The sequence below is a fragment of the Anomaloglossus baeobatrachus genome, chromosome 1 (assembly GCF_048569485.1).
Source record: "Anomaloglossus baeobatrachus isolate aAnoBae1 chromosome 1, aAnoBae1.hap1, whole genome shotgun sequence".
Taxonomy (NCBI): domain Eukaryota; kingdom Metazoa; phylum Chordata; class Amphibia; order Anura; family Aromobatidae; genus Anomaloglossus; species Anomaloglossus baeobatrachus.
In genome coordinates, this window is record NC_134353.1 from 968,911,106 (window position 1) to 968,934,826 (window position 23,721).

The 23,721-nt window shown below is 44.6% G+C and overlaps 1 protein-coding gene across 1 annotated transcript in view; it reads left to right on the plus strand.

Moving 5' to 3' along the window:
* Positions 1 to 18,159, plus strand: part of LOC142257930 (uncharacterized) — a 33,448-nt gene extending 15,289 nt beyond the window's left edge. Inside the window, exons 2-9 of the mRNA XM_075330225.1 lie at positions 3,707 to 3,850; positions 3,928 to 4,107; positions 6,267 to 6,384; positions 13,269 to 13,366; positions 13,449 to 13,527; positions 13,632 to 13,729; positions 13,832 to 13,940; positions 15,034 to 18,159. Coding sequence (XP_075186340.1) covers positions 3,773 to 3,850; positions 3,928 to 4,107; positions 6,267 to 6,384; positions 13,269 to 13,366; positions 13,449 to 13,527; positions 13,632 to 13,729; positions 13,832 to 13,940; positions 15,034 to 16,859 — 2,586 coding nt within the window. The 5' untranslated portion in view covers positions 3,707 to 3,772 and the 3' untranslated portion in view covers positions 16,860 to 18,159. The remainder of the gene's footprint in view (positions 1 to 3,706; positions 3,851 to 3,927; positions 4,108 to 6,266; positions 6,385 to 13,268; positions 13,367 to 13,448; positions 13,528 to 13,631; positions 13,730 to 13,831; positions 13,941 to 15,033) is intronic.
* The last annotated feature ends 5,562 nt before the right edge of the window (positions 18,160 to 23,721 follow it).

Consider the following 23,721-nt stretch of genomic DNA (forward strand, 5'->3'; position numbering starts at 1 on the left):
TCTTGTAGATGTGATTGGAGCCTTAGTTACAGGATCCATCGCTCGTGGTTGGTGACGTCTTGTAGATGTGATCGGGGCCTTAGTTACAGGATCCATCGGTCGTGGTTGGTGACGTCTTGTAGATGTGATCGGAGCCTTAGTTACAGGATCCATCGCTCGTGGTTGGTGACGTCTTGTAGATGTGATCGGGGCCTTAGTTACAGGATCCATCGCTCGTGGTTGGTGACGTCTTGTAGATGTGATCGGAGCCTTAGTTACAGGATCCATCGCTTGTGGTTGGTGACGTCTTGTAGATGTGATCGGAGCCTTAGTTACAGGATCCATCGCTCGTGGTTGGTGACGTCTTGTAGATGTGATCGGGGCCTTAGTTACAGGATCCATCGCTCGTGGTTGGTGACGTCTTGTAGATGTGATCGGAGCCTTAGTTACAGGATCCATCGGTCGTGGTCGGTGATGTCTTGTAGATGTGATCGGAGCCTTAGTTACAGGATCCATCGCTCGTGGTTGGTGATGTCTTGTAGATGTGATCGGGGCCTTAGTTACAGGATCCATCGCTCGTGGTTGGTGACGTCTTGTAGATGTGATCGGAGCCTTAGTTACAGGATCCATCGCTCGTGGTTGGTGACGTCTTGTAGATGTGATCGGAGCCTTAGTTACAGGATCCATCGCTCGTGGTTGGTGACGTCTTGTAGATGTGATCGGGGCCTTAGTTACAGGATCCATCGCTCGTGGTTGGTGACGTCTTGTAGATGTGATCGGGGTCTTAGTTACAGGATCCATCGCTCGTGGTTGGTATCATCTTGTGGATGTGATCTGCGCTTAAGGGGTACTTTGCACGCTGCGACATCGCTACTGCGATATCGTCTGGGTCAAATTGAAAGTGACGCACATCCGGCGCCAGTAACGACGTCGCAACGTGTAAAGCCTAGATGCGCCGATAAACAATCGCAAAAGCGTCGAAAATCTGTGTAGTGTAAAATCTGTGTAGTGTCGAACATTTTCATAATGAACACATTCAAACATTTTCATAATGTCGCACCAATAGGAGATACGATGTTGTTCCTCGTTCCTGCGGCAGCACACATCGCTGTGTGTGAAGCCGCAGGAACGAGGAACATCTCCTTACCTGCGTCCAACCGGCTATGCGGAAGGAAGGAGGTGGGCGGCATGTTTTACGTCCCGCTCATCTCAGCCCCTCTGCTTCTATTGGCCTCCTGCCGTGTGATGTCGCTGTGATGCCGCACGACCCTCCCTCTTAGGAAGGAGGCGGGTCGCCGGCCAGAGTGATGTTGCAGGGCAGGTAAGTGCGTGTAAAGCTGCCGTAGCAATAATGTTCGCTACGGCAGCAATCACAAGATATGGCATGTGCGACGGGGGCGGGTACTATTGCGCTCGGCATCGCTAGCCAATGCTAGCAATGTCGCAACGTGCAAAGTACCCCTTAGTTACAGGATCCATTGGTCGTGATTGGTGACGTCTTGTAGATGTGATCGGAGCCTTAGTTACAGGATCCATCGGTCGTGGTTGGTGACGTCTTGAAGATGTGATCGGGGCCTTAGTTACAGGATCCTTCGGTCGTGGTTGGTGACGTTTTGTAGATGTGATCGGAGCCTTAGGGGTACTTTGCACGCTGCGACATCGCAAACCGATGCTGCGATGTCGAGCGCGATAGTCCCCGCCCCCGTCGCAGCAGCGATATCTTGTGATAGCTGCCGTAGCAAACATTATCGCTACGGCAGCTTCACACACACTTACCTGCCCTGCGACGTCGCTCTGGCCGGGGATCCGCCTCCTTATTAAGGGGGCGGGTCGTGCGGCGTCATAGCGACGTCACACGGCAGGTAGCCAATAGAAGCGGAGGGGCGGAGATGAGCGGGGCATAAACATCCCGCCCACCTCCTTCCTTCCACAGAGTCGGCGTTAGACGCGGTGACGCAAGTAGGAGATGTTCTTCGCTCCTGCGGCTTCTCACACAGCGATGTGTGCTGCCGCAGGAACGAGGAACAACATCGTACCTGTCACTGCTGCCAAATTATAGAAATGTCGGACCCTACACCGATGATACGATAACAATGCTTTTGCGCTCGTTAATCGTATCAAAAAGAATTTACACACTACGATATCAACTGCGATTCAGGATGTGCGTCACTTTCGATTTGACCCCACCGATATCGCACCTGCGATGTCGTAGTGTGCAAAGTGCCCCTTAGTTACAGGATCCATCGGTCGTGGTTGGTGACGTCTTGTAGATGTGATCGGAGCCTTAGTTACAGGATCCATCGCTCGTGGTTGGTGACGTCTTGTAGATGTGATCGGGGCCTTAGTTACAAGATCCATCGGTCATGGTTGGTGACGTCTTGTAGATGTGATCGGGGCATTAGTTACAGGATCCATCGCTCGTGGTTGGTGACTTCTTGTAGATGTGATCGGAGCCTTAGTTACAGGATCCATCGCTCGTGGTTGGTGATGTCTTGTAGATGTGATCGGAGCCTTAGTTACAGGATCCATCGCTCGTGGTTGGTGATGTCTTGTAGATGTGATCGGAGCCTTAGTTACAGGATCCATCGGTCGTGGTTGGTGACGTCTTGTAGATGTGATCGGGGCCTTAGTTACAGGAGCCATCGCTCGTGGTTGGTGACATCTTGTAGATGTGATCGGAGCCTTAGTTACAGGATCCATCGCTCGTGGTTGGTGACGTCTTGTAGATGTGATCGGGGCCTTAGTTACAGGATCCATCGCTCGTGGTTGGTGACGTCTTGTAGATGTGATCGGAGCCTTAGTTACAGGATCCATCGCTCGTGGTTGGTGACGTCTTGTAGATGTGATCGGGGCCTTAGTTACAAGATCCATCGGTCGTGGTTGGTGACGTCTTGTAGATGTGATCGGGGCCTTAGTTACAAGATCCATCGGTCATGATTGGTGATGTCTTGTAGATGTGATCGGGGCCTTAGTTACAGGATCCATCGGTCGTGGTTGGTGACGTCTTGTAGATGTGATCGGAGCCTTAGTTACAGGATCCATCGCTCGTGGTTGGTGACGTCTTGTAGATGTGATTGGGGTCTTAGTTACAGGATCCATCGCTCGTGGTTGGTGATGTCTTGTAGATGTGATCGGAGCCTTAGTTACAGGATCCATCGCTCGTGGTTGGTGACGTCTTGTAGATGTGATCGGAGCCTTAGTTACAGGATCCATCGCTCGTGGTTGGTGACGTCTTGTAGATGTGATCGGGGCCTTAGTTACAGGATCCATCGCTCGTGGTTGGTGACGTCTTGTAGATGTGATCGGAGCCTTAGTTACAGGATCCATCGCTCGTGGTTGGTGATGTCTTGTAGATGTGATCGGGGCCTTAGTTACAGGATCCATTGCTCGTGGTTGGTGACGTCTTGTAGATGTGATCGGGGCCTTAGATACAGGATCCATCGCTCGTGGTTGGTGATGTCTTGTGGATGTGATCGGAGCCTTACTTGAACCCTAACAAGTCATCATGCACATTGTCTAAAATCGGTTTATACATTGTTTATATAAAAAGATTGTGAGATCGTTCTGCTTTAATCTGAATGCAAACTAATTTATATTTGATTGTCTGTTATTGAGGTTAGCTCTCTTATTACGATGGTATAGGCAATCCTCTCGATGCTTAATAATTGCAGTTCTCTATCTCACATTATATCGTCCCATCTGATTTCCATCTTCTCTTTTATCATAGACCCCGGCAGGACGAGATCCCTCCAGCTGATCCGGTTTTCATCCTTCTCCTGAATGATCCCCGGGGATGGACGAGGACGGGAATGAGATCAGCAGAAGATTATTAACCCTCTCCCTGGAGGTCATCTCCCTGCTGAGCGGAGAGGTAACTCCTCCACATTCCTATCAGGATTTCATTATATATCTGGGATTCAGTGTTTTGTCACTTGTCTTCATACACAGGATTACACAATAGTGAGGAAGACACCGGGGGACTGTGTGACTCCCATCATCCATCTCCAGGAGTCAGGAGGGCGGAGCCTGAGCCCAGACCCCATCACAGCATCTCTCCCGATACATGAGAGGAGCAAGAAGAAGATCCTAGAGCTCAGCAACAAGATGATTGAGCTTCTGACCGGAGAGGTGACTGCTGGGACATTATACAGGAAGCACTGGAGGATTCTGGGTGATGAGGGGAGAGGTGACTGCTGGGACATTATGCAGGAGGCACTGGAGGATTCTGGGTGATGAGCGGAGAGGTGACTGCTGGGACATTATACAGGAAGCACTGGAGGATTCTGGGTGATGAGGGGAGAGGTGACTGCTGGGACATTATACAGGAAGCACTGGAGGATTCTGGGTGATGAGGGGAGAGGTGACTGCTGGGACATTATACAGGAAGCACTGGAGGATTCTGGGTGATGAGGAGAGAGGTGACTGCTGGGACATTATACAGGAAGCACTGGAGGATACTGGGTGATGAGGGGAGAGGTGACTGCTGGGACATTATACAGGAAGCACTGGAGGATTCTGGGTGATGACCGGAGAGGTGATTGCTGGGACATTATACAGGAAGCACTGGAGGATTCTGGGTGATGAGGGGAGAGGTGACTGCTGGGACATTATACAGGGAGCACTGGAGGATTCTGGGTGATGAGCGGAGAGGTGACTGCTGGGACATTATACAGGAGGCACTGGAGGATTCTGGGTGATGAGGGGAGAGGTGACTGCTGGGACATTATACAGGAAGCACTGGAGGATTCTGGGTGATGAGGGGACAGGTGACTGCTGGGACATTATACAGGAAGCACTGGAGGATTCTGGGTGATGAAGGGGAGAGGTGACTGCTGGGACATTATACAGGAAGCACTGGAGGATTCTGGGTGATGAGGGGAGAGGTGACTGCTGGGACATTATACAGGAGGCACTGGAGGATTCTGGGTGATGAGGGGACAGGTGACTGCTGGGACATTATACAGGAAGCACTGGAGGATTATGGGTGATGAGGGGAGAGGTGACTGCTGGGACATTATACAGGAAGCATTGGAGGATTCTGGGTGATGAAGGGGAGAGGTGACTGCTGGGACATTATACAGGAAGCACTGGAGGATTCTGGGTGATGAGGGGAGAGGTGACTGCTGGGACATTATACAGGAAGCACTGGAGGATTCTGGGTGATGAGGGGAGAGGTGACTGCTGGGACATTATACAGGAAGCATTGGAGGATTCTGGGTGATGAAGGGGAGAGGTGACTGCTGGGACATTTTACAGGAAGCACTGGAGGATTCTGGCTGATGAGGGGAGAGGTGACTGCTGGGACATTATACAGGAAGCACTGGAGGATTCTGGGTGATGAGGGGAGATGTGACTGCTGGGACATTATACAGGAAGCACTGGAGGATTCTGGGTGATGAGGGGAGAGGTGACTGCTGGGACATTATACAGGAAGCACTGGAGGATTCTGGGTGATGAGGGGAGAGGTGACTGCTGGGACATTATACAGGAGGCACTGGAGGATTCTGGGTGATGAGGGGAGAGGTGACTGCTGGGACATTATACAGGAAGCACTGGAGGATTCTGGGTGATGAGGGGAGAGGTGACTGCTGGGACATTATACAGGAGGCACTGGAGGATTCTGGGTGATGAGCGGAGAGGTGACTGCTGGGACATTATACAGGAAGCACTGGAGGATTCTGGGTGATGAGGGGAGAGGTGACTGCTGGGACATTATACAGGAGGCACTGGAGGATTCTGGGTGATGAGGGGAGAGGTGACTGCTGGGACGTTATACAGGAAGCACTGGAGGATTCTGGGTGATGAGGGGAGAGGTGACTGCTGGGACATTATACAGGAGGCACTGGAGGATTCTGGGTGATGAGGGGAGAGGTGACTGCTGGGACATTATACAGGAGGCACTGGAGGATTCTGGGTGATGAGGGGAGAGGTGACTGCTGGGACATTATACAGGAAGCACTGGAGGATTCTGGGTGATGAGGGGAGAGGTGACTGCTGGGACATTATACAGGAGGCACTGGAGGATTCTGGGTGATGAGGTGAGAGGTGACTGCTGGGACATTATACAGGAGGCACTGGAGGATTCTGGGTGATGAGGGGAGAGGTGACTGCTGGGACATTATACAGGAGGCACTGGAGGATTCTGGGTGATGAGAGGAGAGGTGACTGCTGGGACATTATACAGGAAGCACTGGAGGATTCTGGGTGATGAGGGGAGAGGTGACTGCTGGGACATTATACAGGAGGCACTGGAGGATTCTGGGTGATGTCGGTGTCATTGTTGTCAGGTTCCTATAAGGTGTCAGGACGTCGCTGTCTTTCTCTCCATGGAGGAGTGGGAGTATCTGGAAGGACACAAGGAGCGGTACGAGGAGGTGATGATGGAGGAGCAGCGGTCATCACAAGGTATGAAACAAACGTATGTTTATTTCTTTGAGCAGAGCTGTGGGGTCCATTTTGGTGGAGTCGGTATAAAATAGATAAATACAAGATGCATAAAGCTGCACACTACATGCCATCAATGTATAAGGGATCTCTGGTACTGCATTTCTGCTATATGAAAAAATGAGATTTTTTAGTTTATGAATTGGCCAATGCATGTAAGCCGGGAAACCAACGGCAAGGTAAAGCTCACAACTGCTTTTCCATGTTTGTCTTGGGCTGGAGTGCAGGCAAATTTTTGCAATGATAAGTTTTGTAAGCAACTCACAGTAGTAATTTGTTTCGAACACAGTTGTATATTACACTGCTTGTCTCCACACAGTGGGAAATGTATCACTGCTCACATTACATTTACAGAACTTAGCAGTGAGAGGAATGCAGCATACATCACATAGTATACAGTGAGACTGCTGTATATACATCACATAGGATATTCTAGAGGATACACTGAGACTGCTATATACACATTACCAGTACACTAATTGGACAAACCGTCCCAGGAATATTATTAAATAGTAATTAGTTCAATTATTCCAATTTTTTGATTTTTTATTTTGTATAAATCAAGATTACATACCACCAACGTGCAGATATATCCATAAGTACTAGACCAGTGGTCGCATATATAAAATACACAGACAATATGTACAATAACCATATACAGTTGTCAAAAAAAGTGAAGGTTCACAGAAAATGGGGATAGAGTCAGAGCCCAACTTATCCTTGGGACCATACAAACTAGTTCAGGCAGCGCCACATAGTATGGAAGTAAGGAAGATTTCAATCCTTATAAGTCCAAGGAAGTATATGGGGGAACTCTCCAGCAATTTCCTTTGTATTAATAGAGGTGAGCCTTCAATTTCATAGATTGGATAATCTCCACCTCAAACAGGTTATCTCCACCTCAACGCGTTTCCCCATACAGCACAAACGTATGGTTCATCAGGAGGCTACAAGATAAACACACTAAATCAGCAACCAAGACTTACAATAAGACAGACATTTTTAAAACATAAACACCACATGTGGTATGGAGCATTTGATAGAGTATAATAAAGTACTTGCCCAACGAGATATAGTTGTTAGATATGCAGGTTCATGGCGCCATCAGCAGGGATCCATAGTAGACAGACAATGCTGAAGATGTAACACTACCATAGTCCAGGGCGAGGCGTCATGAAGCTGCATATCCGGATGGATTTAAATAGCCAGGAGCAGCTGGGTGTAATCAATTAATTATGCAAAAATAAACCACTAAGCAGGTGCAGATTGCCTAGTGTGGTGCGGGCGTAGTGAATAGACATAGTCTGATACAGGGCCGTCCCACGTCGCCATTAGCATGATAGGGAAACTTGTCCCAAGTTTCCTAGGTAACAAGCAAACCCATACGGAGGCTCAGCGGTGCCACAGCAAGCCGGTCAGTGCGCACGCCCGGGATCTCCCGGGCAACGCACATAAACATCCGGCAGCCCTGGCAGCACGCACATATCGCGTACGTCCAGAGGGAGGCCCAGCGGCGCCACACGCAACCGGTCAGTGCGCATGCCCGGGATCTCCCCGGCGACGCGCATAAACAACTACCGGCCGTGTGACGCCACAACGCCTCCCATCGCGCATGCACAGACAAATGTCCGGCAGAGCGCATAGACAGAGCCGGCGGCGCCTAGATACATAACGCACAGGTCCGGGACCCCTAGGTAACGCGCATATAGATCTTGGTGATGCGATAACACCACCCCAACACTAGTACCACATGCGTGGGACCCCTCATGTCAGAGCACCATCTTTAGATAAAGATAAAAATACCCTTCTGGACAAATTCCAGAAATTTCGATAGGATTGTATTGCAAAGAGAATTGGCATGGATTTTCAAAATGGGTTCATTGGCTCCGAGAGGGCTTAATGAACAACTTTCCTTTTCTTGCTTCCTCCCTACTTAGTGTGTATGGAATCCTAAATTGTTTGATAGTCCTTATGCCCTACTTTGGAAGATTTTCTCAGTTTGAGAAAAAATCATATTGATGGTTATTATATATGTACATTGCTTGCTCTGAGATATGTAATAATTCCAGACGCCCCCCCCCCTCCCTTCTCCTTTATGGTGATGCGTGTGGGGTTAGGATATGCCTGGATATATATATATAATTATGGTCTTAGCCGGGGGTAGGGTTTAATTTTCTATTGGAAATAGGTGATATGTAAAGTTATGTACACTGATGTGTTATGAATTATGTGTTATGAATTCTATCTATTCAATATCTGTGCCGAGTGTTGTGAGCGGGGACTCCAACTGTCACTGCACCTGTCTGTAAACACATGTATTCATGTGTGGTGAATAATTACCACTACCAGAAATAAATATATTAAAGGGTCTGATTTTAGTATTATTACAGCGATTGGCTGACAGGATTAATTCATATTTTCTATTTTTGCAATGATTAATGGCAAGAATTTGTCCAGAAGGGTATTTTTATCTTTATCTAAAGATGGTGCTCTGACATGAGGGGTCCCACGCATGTGGTACTAGTGTTGGGGTGGTGTTATCGCATCACCAAGATCTATATGCGCGTTACCTAGGGGTCCCGGACCTGTGCGTTATGTATCTAGGCGCCGCCGGCTCTGTCTATGCGCTCTGCCGGACATTTGTCTGTGCATGCGCGATGGGAGGCGTTGTGGCGTCACACGGCCGGTAGTTGTTTATGCGCGTCGCCGGGGAGATCCCGGGCATGCGCACTGACCGGTTGCGTGTGGCGCCGCTGGGCCTCCCTCTGGACGTACGCGATATGTGCGTGCTGCCAGGGCTGCCGGATGTTTATGTGCGTTGCCCGGGAGATCCCGGGCGTGCGCACTGACCGGCTTGCTGTGGCACCGCTGAGCCTTCGTATGGGTTTGCTTGTTACCTAGGAAACTTGGGACAAGTTTCCCTATCATGCTAATGGCGACGTGGGACGGCCCTGTATCAGACTATGTCTATTCACTACGCCCGCACTACATTAGGCAATCTGCACCTGCTTAGTGGTTTATTTTTGCATAATTAATTAATTACACCCAGCTGCTCCTGGCTATTTAAATCCATCCGGATATGCAGCTTCATGACGCCTCGCCCTGGACTATGGTAGTGTTACATCTTCAGCATTGTCTGTCTACTATGGATCCCTGCTGATGGCGCCATGAACCTGCATATCTAACAACTATATCTCGTTGGGCAAGTACTTTATTATACTCTATCAAATGCTCCATACCACATGTGGTGTTTATGTTTTAAAACTGTCTGTCTTATTGTAAGTCTTGGTTGCTGATTTAGTGTGTTTATCTTGTAGCCTCCTGATGAACCATACGTTTGTGCTGTATGGGGAAACGCGTTGAGGTGGAGATAACCTGTTTGAGGTGGAGATTATCCAATCTATGAAATTGAAGGCTCACCTCTATTAATACAAAGGAAATTGCTGGAGAGTTCCCCCATATACTTCCTTGGACTTATAAGGATTGAAATCTTCCTTACTTCCATACTATGTGGCGCTGCCTGAACTAGTTTGTATGGTCCCAAGGATAAGTTGGGCTCTGACTCTATCCCCATTTTCTGTGAACCTTCACTTTTTTTGACAACTGTATATGGTTATTGTACATATTGTCTGTGTATTTTATATATGCGACCACTGGTCTAGTACTTATGGATATATCTGCACGTTGGTGGTATGTAATCTTGATTTATACAAAATAAAAAATCAAAAAATTGGAATAATTGAACTAATTACTATATACACATTACCTATGAAAAACAGAGACTGCTGTATATACATTACGTAGGAGACAGAGACTGCTGTATATACATCACATAGGAGAAACAGACTGCTGTATATACATCACATAGTATGCGCTGAGACTGCTGTATATACATCACATAGTATACGTTGAGACTGCTGTATATACATCATATTGTATACAGTAAGACTGCTGTATATAAACATCACATAGTATGCACTGAGACTGCTGTATATGCATCACATTGTATACACCGAGACAGCTATCTATTCATCAATAGGACATACTGAGCCTGCTATACATACATCACATAGGAGACATCTAATTCTTGTGTATATACATCACATAGTATACATTGACACTGCTGTATATACCTCACACAGGCAACACTGTATATACTGTGGAGATGAAAATTAAAGAACAACACACAATTTCTTAAATGTTGCGGTCCTTGTGTCGTCCTATGTGATTATATTCTAAAATGAGGAAACTGCAGGATTTTCCTCTTATTTCATAAATTGAATTTATTGTAAAGCAAATAAGAAAAATGTAAATGAGAGAAATGTAAAAGACACGGATCACAATTAGGCTGTGCCCACGTAGCGTATTTGCATGCAGTTACGCTGCGTATTGCACTGCAGCGTAACTGTATGCGTCCTGCGTCCCCAGCATAATCTATGAAGATTGTGCATAATCCATGCCCATGTTGCGTTTTAGAACGCAGCGATTTACATGCTGCCAAATCGCTGCGTTCTTAAAAGCGACATGTCACTTCTTTTGTGCGCTCTGCATGCTGTCTCCATTCTGTCTATAGGGAGAGGCAGCATGCAGAGTGCACGAATTCTGCAGTCACCAAAGTTTCAGAAAGGAGCTTTTCAGCTGCGCTCTGAAGCGCACATGCAGTGACTTTACGCTGCGGTGCAGAGCGCACACACGTGGGCACAGAGCCTTAAGGGCGCTTTACACGCTGCAACATCGCTAACGATATATCGTCGGGGTCACGGTGTTTGTGACGCACATCCGGCGCCGTTAGTGACATTGCAGCGTGTGACAGGCAGGAGCGACCTTAAATGATCGCAAAAAAGGCAAAAATCGTTGGTATATGAGAGGTCATTCATTTACCAAAAATCGTCTGGTGAGTAGCGATGTTGTTCCTCGTTCCTGCGGCAGCACACATCGCTATGTGTGACACCGCAGGAACGAGGAACATCTCCTTACCTACCTCCACCGGCAATGTAGAAGGAAGGAGGTGGGCGGCATGTTCCGGCCGCTCATCTCCGCCCCTCCTCTGCTATTGGACGGCCGTTTTGTGACGTCGTTGTGACGACGAACGCACCTCCCCCTTGAAGGAGGGATTGTTCGGCGGGCACAGCGACGTCGCAGAACAGGTATGTGCGTGTGACGCTGCCGTAGCGATAATGTTCGCTACGGCAGCAATCACCATATATCGCACGAACGACGGGGGCGGGTGCTAACGCTCGTGACATCACTAGCAATTGCTAGTGATGTCACAGTGTGTAAAGCACCCTTTAGAGAACACGGATCACAATCAGAGAACACGGATCACAATCAGAGGACACTTTAAGATCCCTGCAATTTATTGGTGTTAATCTTCACCTGGTGCTAATTCCCTTAATTATCTGACAAACCCTATGTAACTGGCGCTTGACTTTCCAGTCTGCACTGACTTTGCCGTTCCAAAGTGACTGAAACCCTCCGGCAGCAGGTTCTCCAGATGAACGCCAAAGAGGTGACCCTATCAGCCATAGCAAAAAAAGTTGGTCATTCAAAGTCTGTGATCTTTACAACATCACAAACTTTCAAGTCCCCCAAGAAGGCTGGTCAGCCCTGAAAGACAAATGCAAGAGAGGACAGGACAATGCTGAGACTCTCCATTGGTAATCGTTTCCACACTGCAGCTGGAATTGCGGCCAGTTCAGCACTGAACAGAGTAAGGATCTGTCTCGTCATACAGTGTCACAACGTGTAAGAGCATTTGGACTGAAAGCCCACTCTGCAGTGACTAAACCTCTCTTTAGAAACAATCACCAGGCTAGACTCCTTTGGTGAGGAACATGTTGTGTGGACAGAGGAGAAGTGTCCACAGGTCATTTTAGAGATGAAAGCAAATTTAATTTATTTGGGTCTGATGGGAAACATTATGTTCGTCGACAAACTGGGGAAAGACTGAACCCAAAGTGTGTTAAAAAGTCAGTGACAGGTGGTGGAGGAAGGGTCATGGTTTGGGGAATGTTTTCTGCAGCAGGAGTTGGACCTCTCATACAGATACATGGCAGAGTGAATACTAGTGTAGATCAGAAACTTCTTCACAACACGTGGCTCCTTACTTGTGTCCATCACTCAATCAGCAGCAATTCTCATGCAGGACAATGCCCCTTGTCACACAGTAAAATGGGGAAAGCAGCCCCTGGAAACAGTGAAATGGCCACAGTCCAGAGTCCTGACCTAAAACCAATAGAAAACCTCTGGAACATCCTTGTTATGGCCAGAGAGACCCACAACAGTCAAAGAACTGTGAAAAAGACTGGAAGAAGAGTGGGCCAAAATCCCCCCTGAGCAGTTTGAGACTAGTGCTGTCCTGTGGCTGCAGATGTGCTGGAGTAATTCACAGCGACGGCCGGTGCACGTCCTACTGATTGTGACTGTTGTTACCTGCAGAACATTTACTGATCATCTCTCTCTACAGTCATTGCTGCTCTCTAATTATTATCATCATCATCATCATCATCATCATCATGTTTTTGGCAAAATAAAGGGTTTATGTTGATAAACATTTGATATTTTGTAAAACCCTGTTCTAGTGGCACGGTGCACCCCTTACACAAAACCGGAGCATGGTCATCAATGTAGATCACATTATTTCTGAAAAAATCAAGTTATCAGATAATGTTCTGTAATTTTCATCTCCAGCGTACATCATATAGGAGACATTGAAACTGCTGTGAATACATCACATAGGAGACACTGGGGCTGCAGTCTTCATCAGAGGGATGGGAGAGCAGATGTCTGGTATATAGATATACAGAGGTCGTGTAGTCCGTCACTGTATGTTTGTGTCTCCACAGATGGACCTAGGAGGAGAAATCCCCCAGAGAGATGTCCCCGTCCTCTGTGTCCCCAGGACTGTCCAGAGGAGAAGCACAATGTCCCGGAGACAGATCAGGTAGATGGCGCTGACGTCTCCACAACATCTGACCATAAAGTAATTGGACCGGAGCTCGATTTACATTTTCTTGTCTTTTTAGGCTGAAGATCTGATGGATATAAAGGTTGAGGTTATAGATGAAGCAGAGGAGACGATGGATTTATGGGATGATCCGCAGGGTGAGGAGGGGAGACTGTCATGTCTGTTCTGTGGTCACCTACTACTACTCTCATCATCTCATCATCACGACACAATCTATTCCATCACTGTGTGTTTCCTACAGATGAACTCATGGAAAGAAATCCCCCAGAGAGATGTCCCCGTCCTCTGTGTCCCCAGGACTGTCCAGAGGAGAAGCACAATGTCCCGGAGACTCATCAGGTAGATGGCGCTGAGCCCTGGACCGGATAATATAGGGGAATGGGGACCTTTCTGATCTGACAGTCATAGATGTCATAGATTTTGGTGTTTTTTTTCCATTAGGGAAATTATCTCTCTAATCTTAAAGTGGAGGATGAAGAAGAGGGGATGACGCAAAGTCAGTCGTATATGACTGATGGGAAGGAGGAAATTCCAGTGAATGTTACCGCAGGTGTGTATTTGTGATGGACATAGCAGTCATCAGAAAAACTAATTACACGGTCTTTGAATTCTGTGGTTTTGCATATCACGATATAATAATTAAAGAAGGTCTTAAAATTAGGTAAATACGTCTTCAGTTGAACAATACATGATTCATTACAAGGTGTCATTATCTACCAGCGACTGGGCAGAAATGCTGAAACTGTGTAATACACCCTTACTACTTCCTTAGGAATTAGAAGGGTAAATAGCATTCATGTGCTGCCAATCAAACGCGTACGATTGTCCATCAGCAAATGTGATCCCCTCTATAAAAGCAGAAGTTTTCGCAGTTTGCTGGTTTTAAGTATTTAGGTACCTGATAATACAATACCAAGGGGGAAAGAAATCAGCAATGATCTTAGAAAAGCATTAGTTGATAACCCTACCCAGATTGATGGGTATGTGGCCATTTGCAAACGATTTGTAGTCCAGCATTTTGGAATACAATCAACTTTTTTTATCAATTTTTATTTTATTTTTTAGGCATGATGAATAAATATGTAATGCTATAGTTTTATAGTATGGGTCATTATGGATGTGTCTTTTTTGGGGGACATTTTTTCCCCCTTCACAATAAACATTTTTATTGGGATTTTATGGTTTGTTTGTTTTTTTTAGTTTTTTTTTTCTTTCTTTATTGAAAGCTGTATGAGGCTTGAACGTACAATCCTTTCATTCCATAGGTGATACTGTACAACAATTCTATCATTATGTCAGTGTTGGAGAAGGTTGTGCTTTCAATTTTCTTTTTTTTCCTCTAATTTTTTTGGCACTGATACATTGTAAAGTACCAAATAGTGATTTAATATACATAACACCACTGTTTGTTTTTTTTTTTAGTTTTTTTAAAATGTTTGTGTTTTTTTTTTGTTTTTTCTGTTTTTGTTTTTTTTTTTTAAATAGCCAAAACAGTGATTGGATTCTATAGGAATATTGTATACCTCTCCTTACTGTAGGATCTACTTCCACTTTAGGTCAAGTATCTGTAACTGTAATAATCAGCCTAATAGGAATGTTATGGATACTGAAAAACTTACACTATCCCTTTTTAATTTTAACAGAAAATCACGTTAGGAATTTTGAGGAAAACTTCATGTTATTATTAAATTCTAAAGTAGACGATGAAGATCTCAAGCTGCAGTCTTTAGAAGAAAAGACAACCACCCATCAAATAAATTCAGAACTTCACAGTCCAGATTTAACATATAGACCCCCTAATCATGAGGTTTATTCTGACCAGTTTCAGATTGCTACCACAAGTACAGATCAGAAAGGGGAAAAAAGGTTTCAATGTGGTGAATGTGGAAAATGCTTTACAAGAAGCTCAAGTCTTTTTGTACACACACAAATTCACACAGGGGAGAAGCCGTACTCCTGTTCAGAATGTGGCAAAGGATTTAGAGGTAAATCTGGTCTTGTTGTACATAAAAGAATTCACACAGGAGAGAAGCCGTTTTCATGCTCGTTATGTGGAAAGTCATTTATGAACCAATCAGGTCTTGTTAAACATCGGAGAAGTCACACAGGAGAGAAACCTTATTCATGTTCAGAATGTGGGAAATGTTTTGCAGATAAATCACATCTTGTTAAACATCAACAAACACACACCGGAGAGAAGACTTTTTCATGTTCTGAATGTGGGAAATGCTTTATTTGGAAAGTAAATTTTGTTAGACATCAGCGAAGTCACACAGGAGAGAAGCCATACTCATGTTTACTTTGTGGGAAGTCTTTTATAGATAAATCAAGTCTTGTTAAGCATCAGAGAATTCACACTGGGGAGAAACCATATACATGTTCAGAATGTGGGAAAGATTTTACAGATAAATCACATTTTCTTAAACATCAAAGAATTCACACAGGAGAGAAGCCGTATTCTTGCTCAAAATGTGAAAAACGCTTTGCTTGGAAAATAGATTTTGTTAGACATGAACAAAGTCACAATGGAGAGAAGCCGTTTTCATGTGTGCTATGTGAGAAGTCATTTATAGATAAATCAAGTCTTGTTAGACATGAAAGAAGTCACACTGGGGAAAAACCATTTTCATGTGTTCTTTGTGGGAAGTCATTTACAGATAAATCAGGTCTCGTTATACATGAAAGAATTCACACAGGAGAGAAGCCATTTTCATGTTCACTATGTAAGAAGTGCTTCACATGTAAAGCAAGTCTTGTTAGGCATGAGCGAAGTCACACAGCCGAGAAATCATATTCATGTTCTGAATGTGGGAAATGTTTTATCTATCAATCAGATTGTGTTAAACATCAGAGAATTCACACAGGAGATAAACTCTATATGTGTTCAGAATGTGGAAAGTGCTTTACAGGTAAATCGGATCTTGTTAAACATCAGAGAATTCACACAGGAGAAAAGCCATTTTCATGTTCAGAATGTGGAAAATGTTTTACACATCAATCAGATCTTGCAAAACATCAGAGAATTCACACAGGAGAAAAACCATACTCCTGTTCAGAATGCAAAAAAAAATTTACAGATAAATCCAGTCTTGTTAAACATCAGAAAAGTCACACAGGGGAGAAACCATATTCATGTTCTGAATGTGGGAAATGTTTTATGACAAAAACCAAACTTAAGGATCATCATCGAAGTCACACAGGAGAGAAACCTTTTCCATGTTCACTATGTGGGAAATGCTTTGTGAATAAATCAAATCTTCTTACACATGAGAGAAGTCACACAGGAGAGAAGCCGTATTCCTGTTCAGAATGTGCAAAGTGCTTTACCTATAAATCAGATCTTGTTAAACATCAAAGAATTCACACAGAACAGAAACCGTTTTTATGTTCACAATGTGGGAAATGTTTTACTCAGAAAGCAGATCTTGTAAATCATAAGGGAAGTCACAAGGGAGTGACGCCATTTTGATGTTTTGTATGTGAAAGCTATTTTAAAAAGAAATCAAAGTTTGAAACGCATTAAATAATTATCATTGAAAATAAACCATGTTCTTGTTTCAAGTATGCAAGATTCTCTAAGTGAACCCCCCTCCCCCTGCCAAACAATGTTAGAGTATCAGATATACCCAGTCGACAATTCCACTAAATGCTCTTAATAATGTCTTTTGGAAAGTATTTATCTGGATCTTGCAAAAAATCTAAATCTATTTGCTTATTATTATTTATTATTATAGCGCCATCAATTCTCTGGCGCTTTACATGTGAAAAGGGTATACATAATAGGGACAATTACAATATTCAAAAACAATACAAGGCACAGACTGGTACAGGAGGATAGAGGTCCCTTTCCGCGAGGGCTCACAGTCTACAAGGGATATGTGAGGATACAGTAGGTAGTGTAGAGCTAATTGTGCGGCGCTGTATCAGACTGAGGGTTACGGCAGGATGTAGGCTTGTCAGAAGAGGTGGGTCTTATACATACATACATATATATATATTTATTTATTCATTTATATAGCGCTATTAATTCCACAGCGCTTTACATACATTGGCAATGTCTTCAGGTTCCTTTTGAACCTTGTCAAGGTAGGCGAGAGTCTGATGTGTTGTGGCAGAGCATTCCAGATTATGGGGGAGGCACGGGAGAAATCTTGTACACAATTGTGGGAAGAGGAGATGAGAGGGGAGTAGAGGAGGAGATGTTGTGAGGATCGAAGGTTACGTGCAGGTAACTACCGGGAGACTAGGTCAGAGATGTAGGGAGGAGACAGGTTGTGGATGGCTTTGTAGGTCATGGTTAGTGTTTTGAACTAGAGTCATTGGGCAATGGAAAGCCAGTGAAGGGATTGGCAGAGAGGAGAGGTCGGGAAGTAGCGGGGGGACAGGTGGATTAGTCGGGCAGCATAGTTTAGAATAGATTGTAGAGGTGCGAGACTGTTAGAAGGGAGGCCACAGAGCAGGAGGTTGCAATAATCCAGGCGGGAGATAATAAGGGCATGTACTAGGGTTTTTGCAGCTTCTTGGGAAATCATCTATGATTGAGATTCGTAGAGAAAAAGTATTGTGAATACAGAGAAGAACAGAAAATCTTATTTGCTTTCAAAGCATTGAAGATTGTCACCATGAACCTTGTTTCTTATTACTGTATTAAGACTTTCATATCCAGCGCTGAGAATCAGCAATTGTGAAATGCGATGGAGGCTTTGTATTGTATGTTGTCATCATCACTACGTGAACATCAAACATTATAAAAAACATAAGTCATTAAAATCAACGAAAAACTCTTATGAAATGTTTTCAATTAATTGTTGCCAAGTCAATTTAAGTTTATTTCTGCCTTTACGCATTCGTATGTGGACATCGCGGTTGGGAAGGTTTTTCCAGAAATGGACATATAAAACCTGGTGACCAAGTAAAGTTGGCTGCTTCCCCTTTGTTGCTTTTCTGGGTACATCATGCTACTATTACTACCCCCCACCACACAAACACGCTCCCCCTCCCGACAAGGCTCTTATAGTCTGCACTACATCAAAAGGCGGTATAACCACAATGTCTCCCAGCCATGGTTCACAGTGACCGTACACTGCTACGTCCTAGATTAATGCACCCCCTTTGTTAGCAGGTTTTTGTAACGTGTTCCATTTCCTTTTAATCTTGATATATATTTTTTTATAAGTCCCATGAAACATTGTTTTATAAAATGTAGGATTTATATATTAAAATATATACAAGTTTAAAAAAATTAACATTTTTTTTAACTTTGAATATGTATGCCCTTAAAATAGATAGAACAAAAGGGCAATGGCTCAAGGCCAGGGGTTATTCATCCCACTACACTAATATAACAAGATGAACCAAAGCAAGGGAAAGACAGGATGCACAAAATGTCAATAAATATACATTTGTATTTAGACCCATTAAAATGTAATAGAACTTCTCAGTATATGAGCCATTTAGGGTGAACACAGGTTCAATTCAAATAAGGTTGAACAAGTAGTGTTTGCACTACTCAAAATTACATCAAAAGGCAAGAGAAACAAGAGTATATGTGCAAAAATATAGAAAACTTTATTAGAAAATCACAAGTACATGTAAAGTCAGACAATTCAAAACCACCACAAGAGACAAGGGGGGTACATGACATGCAGTGGGAAATAGTCCCCAAATAATAAATCATAATAATACAACCAACCTCTCCACGTTCAATAATGATACGAATGATTTAATGGATAAATAATATCTCATATCGGAATGTTATATTGTAGACATAGAGGGGGGGTGTAGTTTTAAATAGCACTCGTAAAAGGGACTGTAGATACCTAACGTGCATGTGCACCTAGGAAAAACAAGAATGCCGCGGAGACACCATCACATGTTTCTCAACGCTGGCAGGAAACTAGCCAGGTCTTTCACCGGGAAGGAAAAACCACGGGAAGGGCAGTCCTCCAGTCAAGGAAACCGCCTATACCAAAACATGGTATCCATCCACAGACAGCTGTTTCGGGGTATTTGCCCCTCATCATTGTGGAGTAGGAAACTGTCTAGAGGGAGCAATGCCTAGTGTCACTGCATTGAGAAACATGTGATGGTGTCTCCGCGGTGTTGGATGTTGATCTCCCCGAAATCAACTATCTTTACCTATGTGCACCTAGGAAGACATATAGGCCCAATCCCATAACACCATGTCGCCCCTGAGTCAAAGGTAAGGGGGATACATGATGTCTAGTGGGAAAGTGAATTCCCAATAGGAATAGTGGATATGAATTATCCCTCCACAGTCTGCAATAAGTGGAAGTAAAGTGACAATAAGGAGAAATTATCACATCCACACCCACAATGTGGGCACAGGGAGGGTATGGATATATCACACAAAGGAGAGGACCATAATTTAAGATCTTCCTCCTTGAGAAAGCAACAGTACCTTCGTGAAACGCGCGTTGGTGGTGATCCTGCGTTCCTGACCTGGGGGATCCGTGCTTATGTGGGAAAAGACCCTTGAACTCCTTTGCTGCACGTGCACTTTAGAGAAATTATGGTCCTCTCCTTTGTGTGCTATATCCATACATAACATAGGTGTAAAAGTAATGACAATGTAATACTGAGGAATCACAGATAAAAAATAACATGTGGAAACAAGAACATAAATATCAGGTCAACTGATATTGTAAACCAGGGAAAACAAATTAGTAGAATCCCTGAGGAGGAAATAAAAAAGCCCTGTGTTATGCGCACTGCCGTGCACACATGGAGAAAATGTAAAATAAGGTCTAACTTAAAACTACTGCACCTGACCTGCCCAGTTCTTGTACAGACTACAGGTCCTAGCTGCAGTCTCAAAAGGCCTCTAGGCCCAACTGAAACAACCCTAACTGGATGAATAAGGGTACCGTCACACTTTAGCGACGCAGCAGCGATCCCACCAGCGATCTGACCTGGTCAGGATCGCTGCAGCATCGCTACATGGTCGCTGGTGAGCTGTCAAACAGGCAGATCTCACCAGCGACCAGTGACCAGCCCCCAGCCAGCAGCGACGTGCAAGCGACGCTGCGCTTGCACGGAGCCGGCGTCTGGAAGCTGCGGACACTGGTAACTAAGGTAAACATCGGGTATGGTTACCTGATGTTTACCTTAGTTACCAGCGCACACCACTTAGCTTAGCGTGTGCAGGGAGCAGGAGCCGGCACTGGCAGCGTGAGAGCTGCGGAGGCTGGTAATGAAGGTAAATATCGGGTAACCACCTTGGTTTCCCGATGTTTACCTTGGTTACAGCTTACCGCAGGCTGTCAGACGCCAGCTCCTGCTCCCTGCACATTCAGGATTGTTGCTCTCTCGCTGTCACACACAGCGATGTGTGCTTATCAGCGGGAGAGCAACAATAAAAAAACGAACCAGGGCTGTGTGTAATCAGCAGCGATCTCACAGCAGGGGCCAGATCGCTGCTCAGTGTCACACACAGCGAGATCGCTAATGAGGTCACAAAAAACGTGACTCAGCAGCGATCTCAGTAGCGATCTCGCTGTGTGTGAAGCACCCCTAAGATAACCATGTGGACCTCAAGGGTTACACTTACCTCCTTAAGAATCCAGGCGAAGGTGCAGAGTGAAAGATAAACCAAAAGTAATAATCTGCCAGGGAAAGCACTAGGCAGACAGGCTGTATTTACAAGCAGGGTCCACTTTAGAAATATCACAAGTGGGTGTCAAGCTAGGTACTGGGAATAACCAAGTGAAAGGGAAGGGGGGAGATGGTGACCCCAAACCAAACCTACCGCTGGGCCCTGACTTCCCTCACCACCCTAGATAGCTTCTGCACCTATGCAGTGAGCCAGATACCTTACCTTGGCTGACCCTGAAGTAGCCCCTAGGTAGGGAGCTAATAAGATGAGCATTTAGTCAACAGCACTAAGCTCTAAAGAAGACACAGGGATAATGAACAGCGGAAAGGGAACAAACATCTCCAGATGACTCAGGGAGAGGAACTGCAACCATATCAAAGTATCTCCAGATGTATACAAGCCGATCGCTTGCACGTAAGACTTGTTAAGGGTATAAAAGCTATCACCAGCACCAAGAATAGGAAGTGAAGGTATATAAAGACACCAAGGGAAGTGTTGATGAAAGGCTGAGAAACTCTGCAGGGTCCTAAAGGGAAAGAGATGAAAACCAAGCATAGACGTTCAAGAAGCAGATTGCACAGCCGTACTTCTAGTTGTGTTATTTTAGTTTTATCAGGTGGTGAACTTTGATTTATGGTTCCCTGGTACAGATAGTTTATTGGTGAACATGGATGAAAAGTGTCTGTTTAAGCCCTTCAGCCCCCAGGCGTTTTCCGTTTTTCTGGGTTTATTTGCTCCCCTTCTTCCGAGAGCCGTAACTTTTTTTATTTTTCCGTCAATCTTGCCATATGAAAGCTTGATTTTTGCGGGACGAGTTTTACTTTTAAATGAAACCATACGTTTTACCATATTTTGTACTGGAAAACAGCAAAAATATTCCAAGTGTAGAAAAACTGCAAAAAAGTGTGATTGCACAATAGTTTTTGAGATATTTTATTCACTGTGTTCACTATATGGTAAAACTGATGTGTCGGTGTGAGGCCTGAGGTCAGTGCAAGTTTGTAGACACCAAACATGTATAGGTTTACTTGTATCTAAGGGGTTAAGAAAAATTCACAACCTTGTCCAAAAAAAGTGGTGCATGTTTTGCGCCATTTTCCGAAACCCGTAGCATTCTCCTTTTTCGGGATCTATGGCTCAGTGACAGCTTATTTTTTGCGTCTCGAGCTGACGTTTCTAACGGTACCAGTTTTGTGCAGATGCTATGTTTTGATCGGCTGTTATTGCATTTTGCGCGAAACTTGCGGCGACCAAAAAATGTAATTTTGGCGTTTGGAAATTTTTTGCCTCTACACCGTTTACCACTCAGATTAATTGATTTTATATTTTGATAGATCGGGCATTTCTGAACACGGCGATGTCAAATATGTGTATATTTTTTATTTTTTTAACCCTTTAATTTTCAATGGGGCGAAAGGGGTGTGATTTGAACTTTTAGGTTTTTTTTATATTTTTAAAAACTTTGTTTACTTTTTATTTTACTAGTCCCCCTAGGGGGCTATATGGATCAACAATCCGATCGCTAGGCCATATCTGTAGATCTTAGCTACAGAGCTGTAAACAGCATATATGCTGCTTTACTCTCATTGCTGGCATTATGCTTCAGGCATCATCACATGACCCTGTGCTACCATGACAACCACCAGAAGTCACGTAATCAAGCACGTGATTTCCGGTGGGGGCGGCGGTAAGTAAAAGTAATGGCAGCGCGCATATACATCTTGCTGCCAGATTTTGGCAGCGCGATGTAAGGGTTAAAAGTTGCAGGTGGAAAGCGATTCCACTCGTAACTTGCAGGCACACGTCAGCTGTTGAAATCAGCTGATATCTGTGCGGATCGCCTTGATGATGATAGTGACACGATCCATTAAGTACCCAGTACGTCATGGGTTGTTAAGGGGTTAATATCACTATTATTACTATTAGATAAGAGAATACAAATTTGCACCTTTAAGTACAACCCAAAATGAAAAAAGTTTAGCCACTGTGTAAAATGTAAAGAAAACAAGAATGCAATAATTTGGAAATCTCTTATAGCCGTATTATATGTGACGAGTGTGTTGTGTTCGCAGGCTACAACTTGTATTGCAGTAGATTTACTTTCATTGATGATGATAGGGTTAAAGACTCTATCCATTCTGGCTGAGGTTACTCACAGCCTTAATAACAGTTGTAGTATCTTGCATCACACCCTTCTGTTATACATACCCACTCCTAGCTTTACTCCATGCCGGTGATAGATCTTCTATACCGACCACTTTGAAGGTGCCTGTCTCTAGAGAAGCTGAGGTGTTGCTTCAGTTGCAGCTGTGAAGTTTCCTGCTGAAAAACGTGTTTGTCTTATCTTTCCAATGTTGTTTTATCTTAGTAGTGGGACTAGTGTCTTGCTAGCCTACATCCTAGTCAGGGTAAGTTGAGGGTCAGCAATAGCCTAGGCACATGACGGCGCTTCGGGGAAAGGACCCGGCTCAGGACATTAGGCAGCGCAGGGATCAGCCGCAGGTGTGTGTGAGCTGGTGACTCCTCTCCCTATTTCCTGAGCCTTCCTTTACATTTGCTTTAGTCTTACCTTCGTGTTGCGCAGCACGCCGGGCGTTGCCTTGCCCCAGCGTAACATTATAATCACATAAAACAGACCAGAAGTTGAATGTTGGACATTTTTCCATTCCATCTGAAAAAAAATAACTTATTTAAAATTGATGGCATCAACGCAATT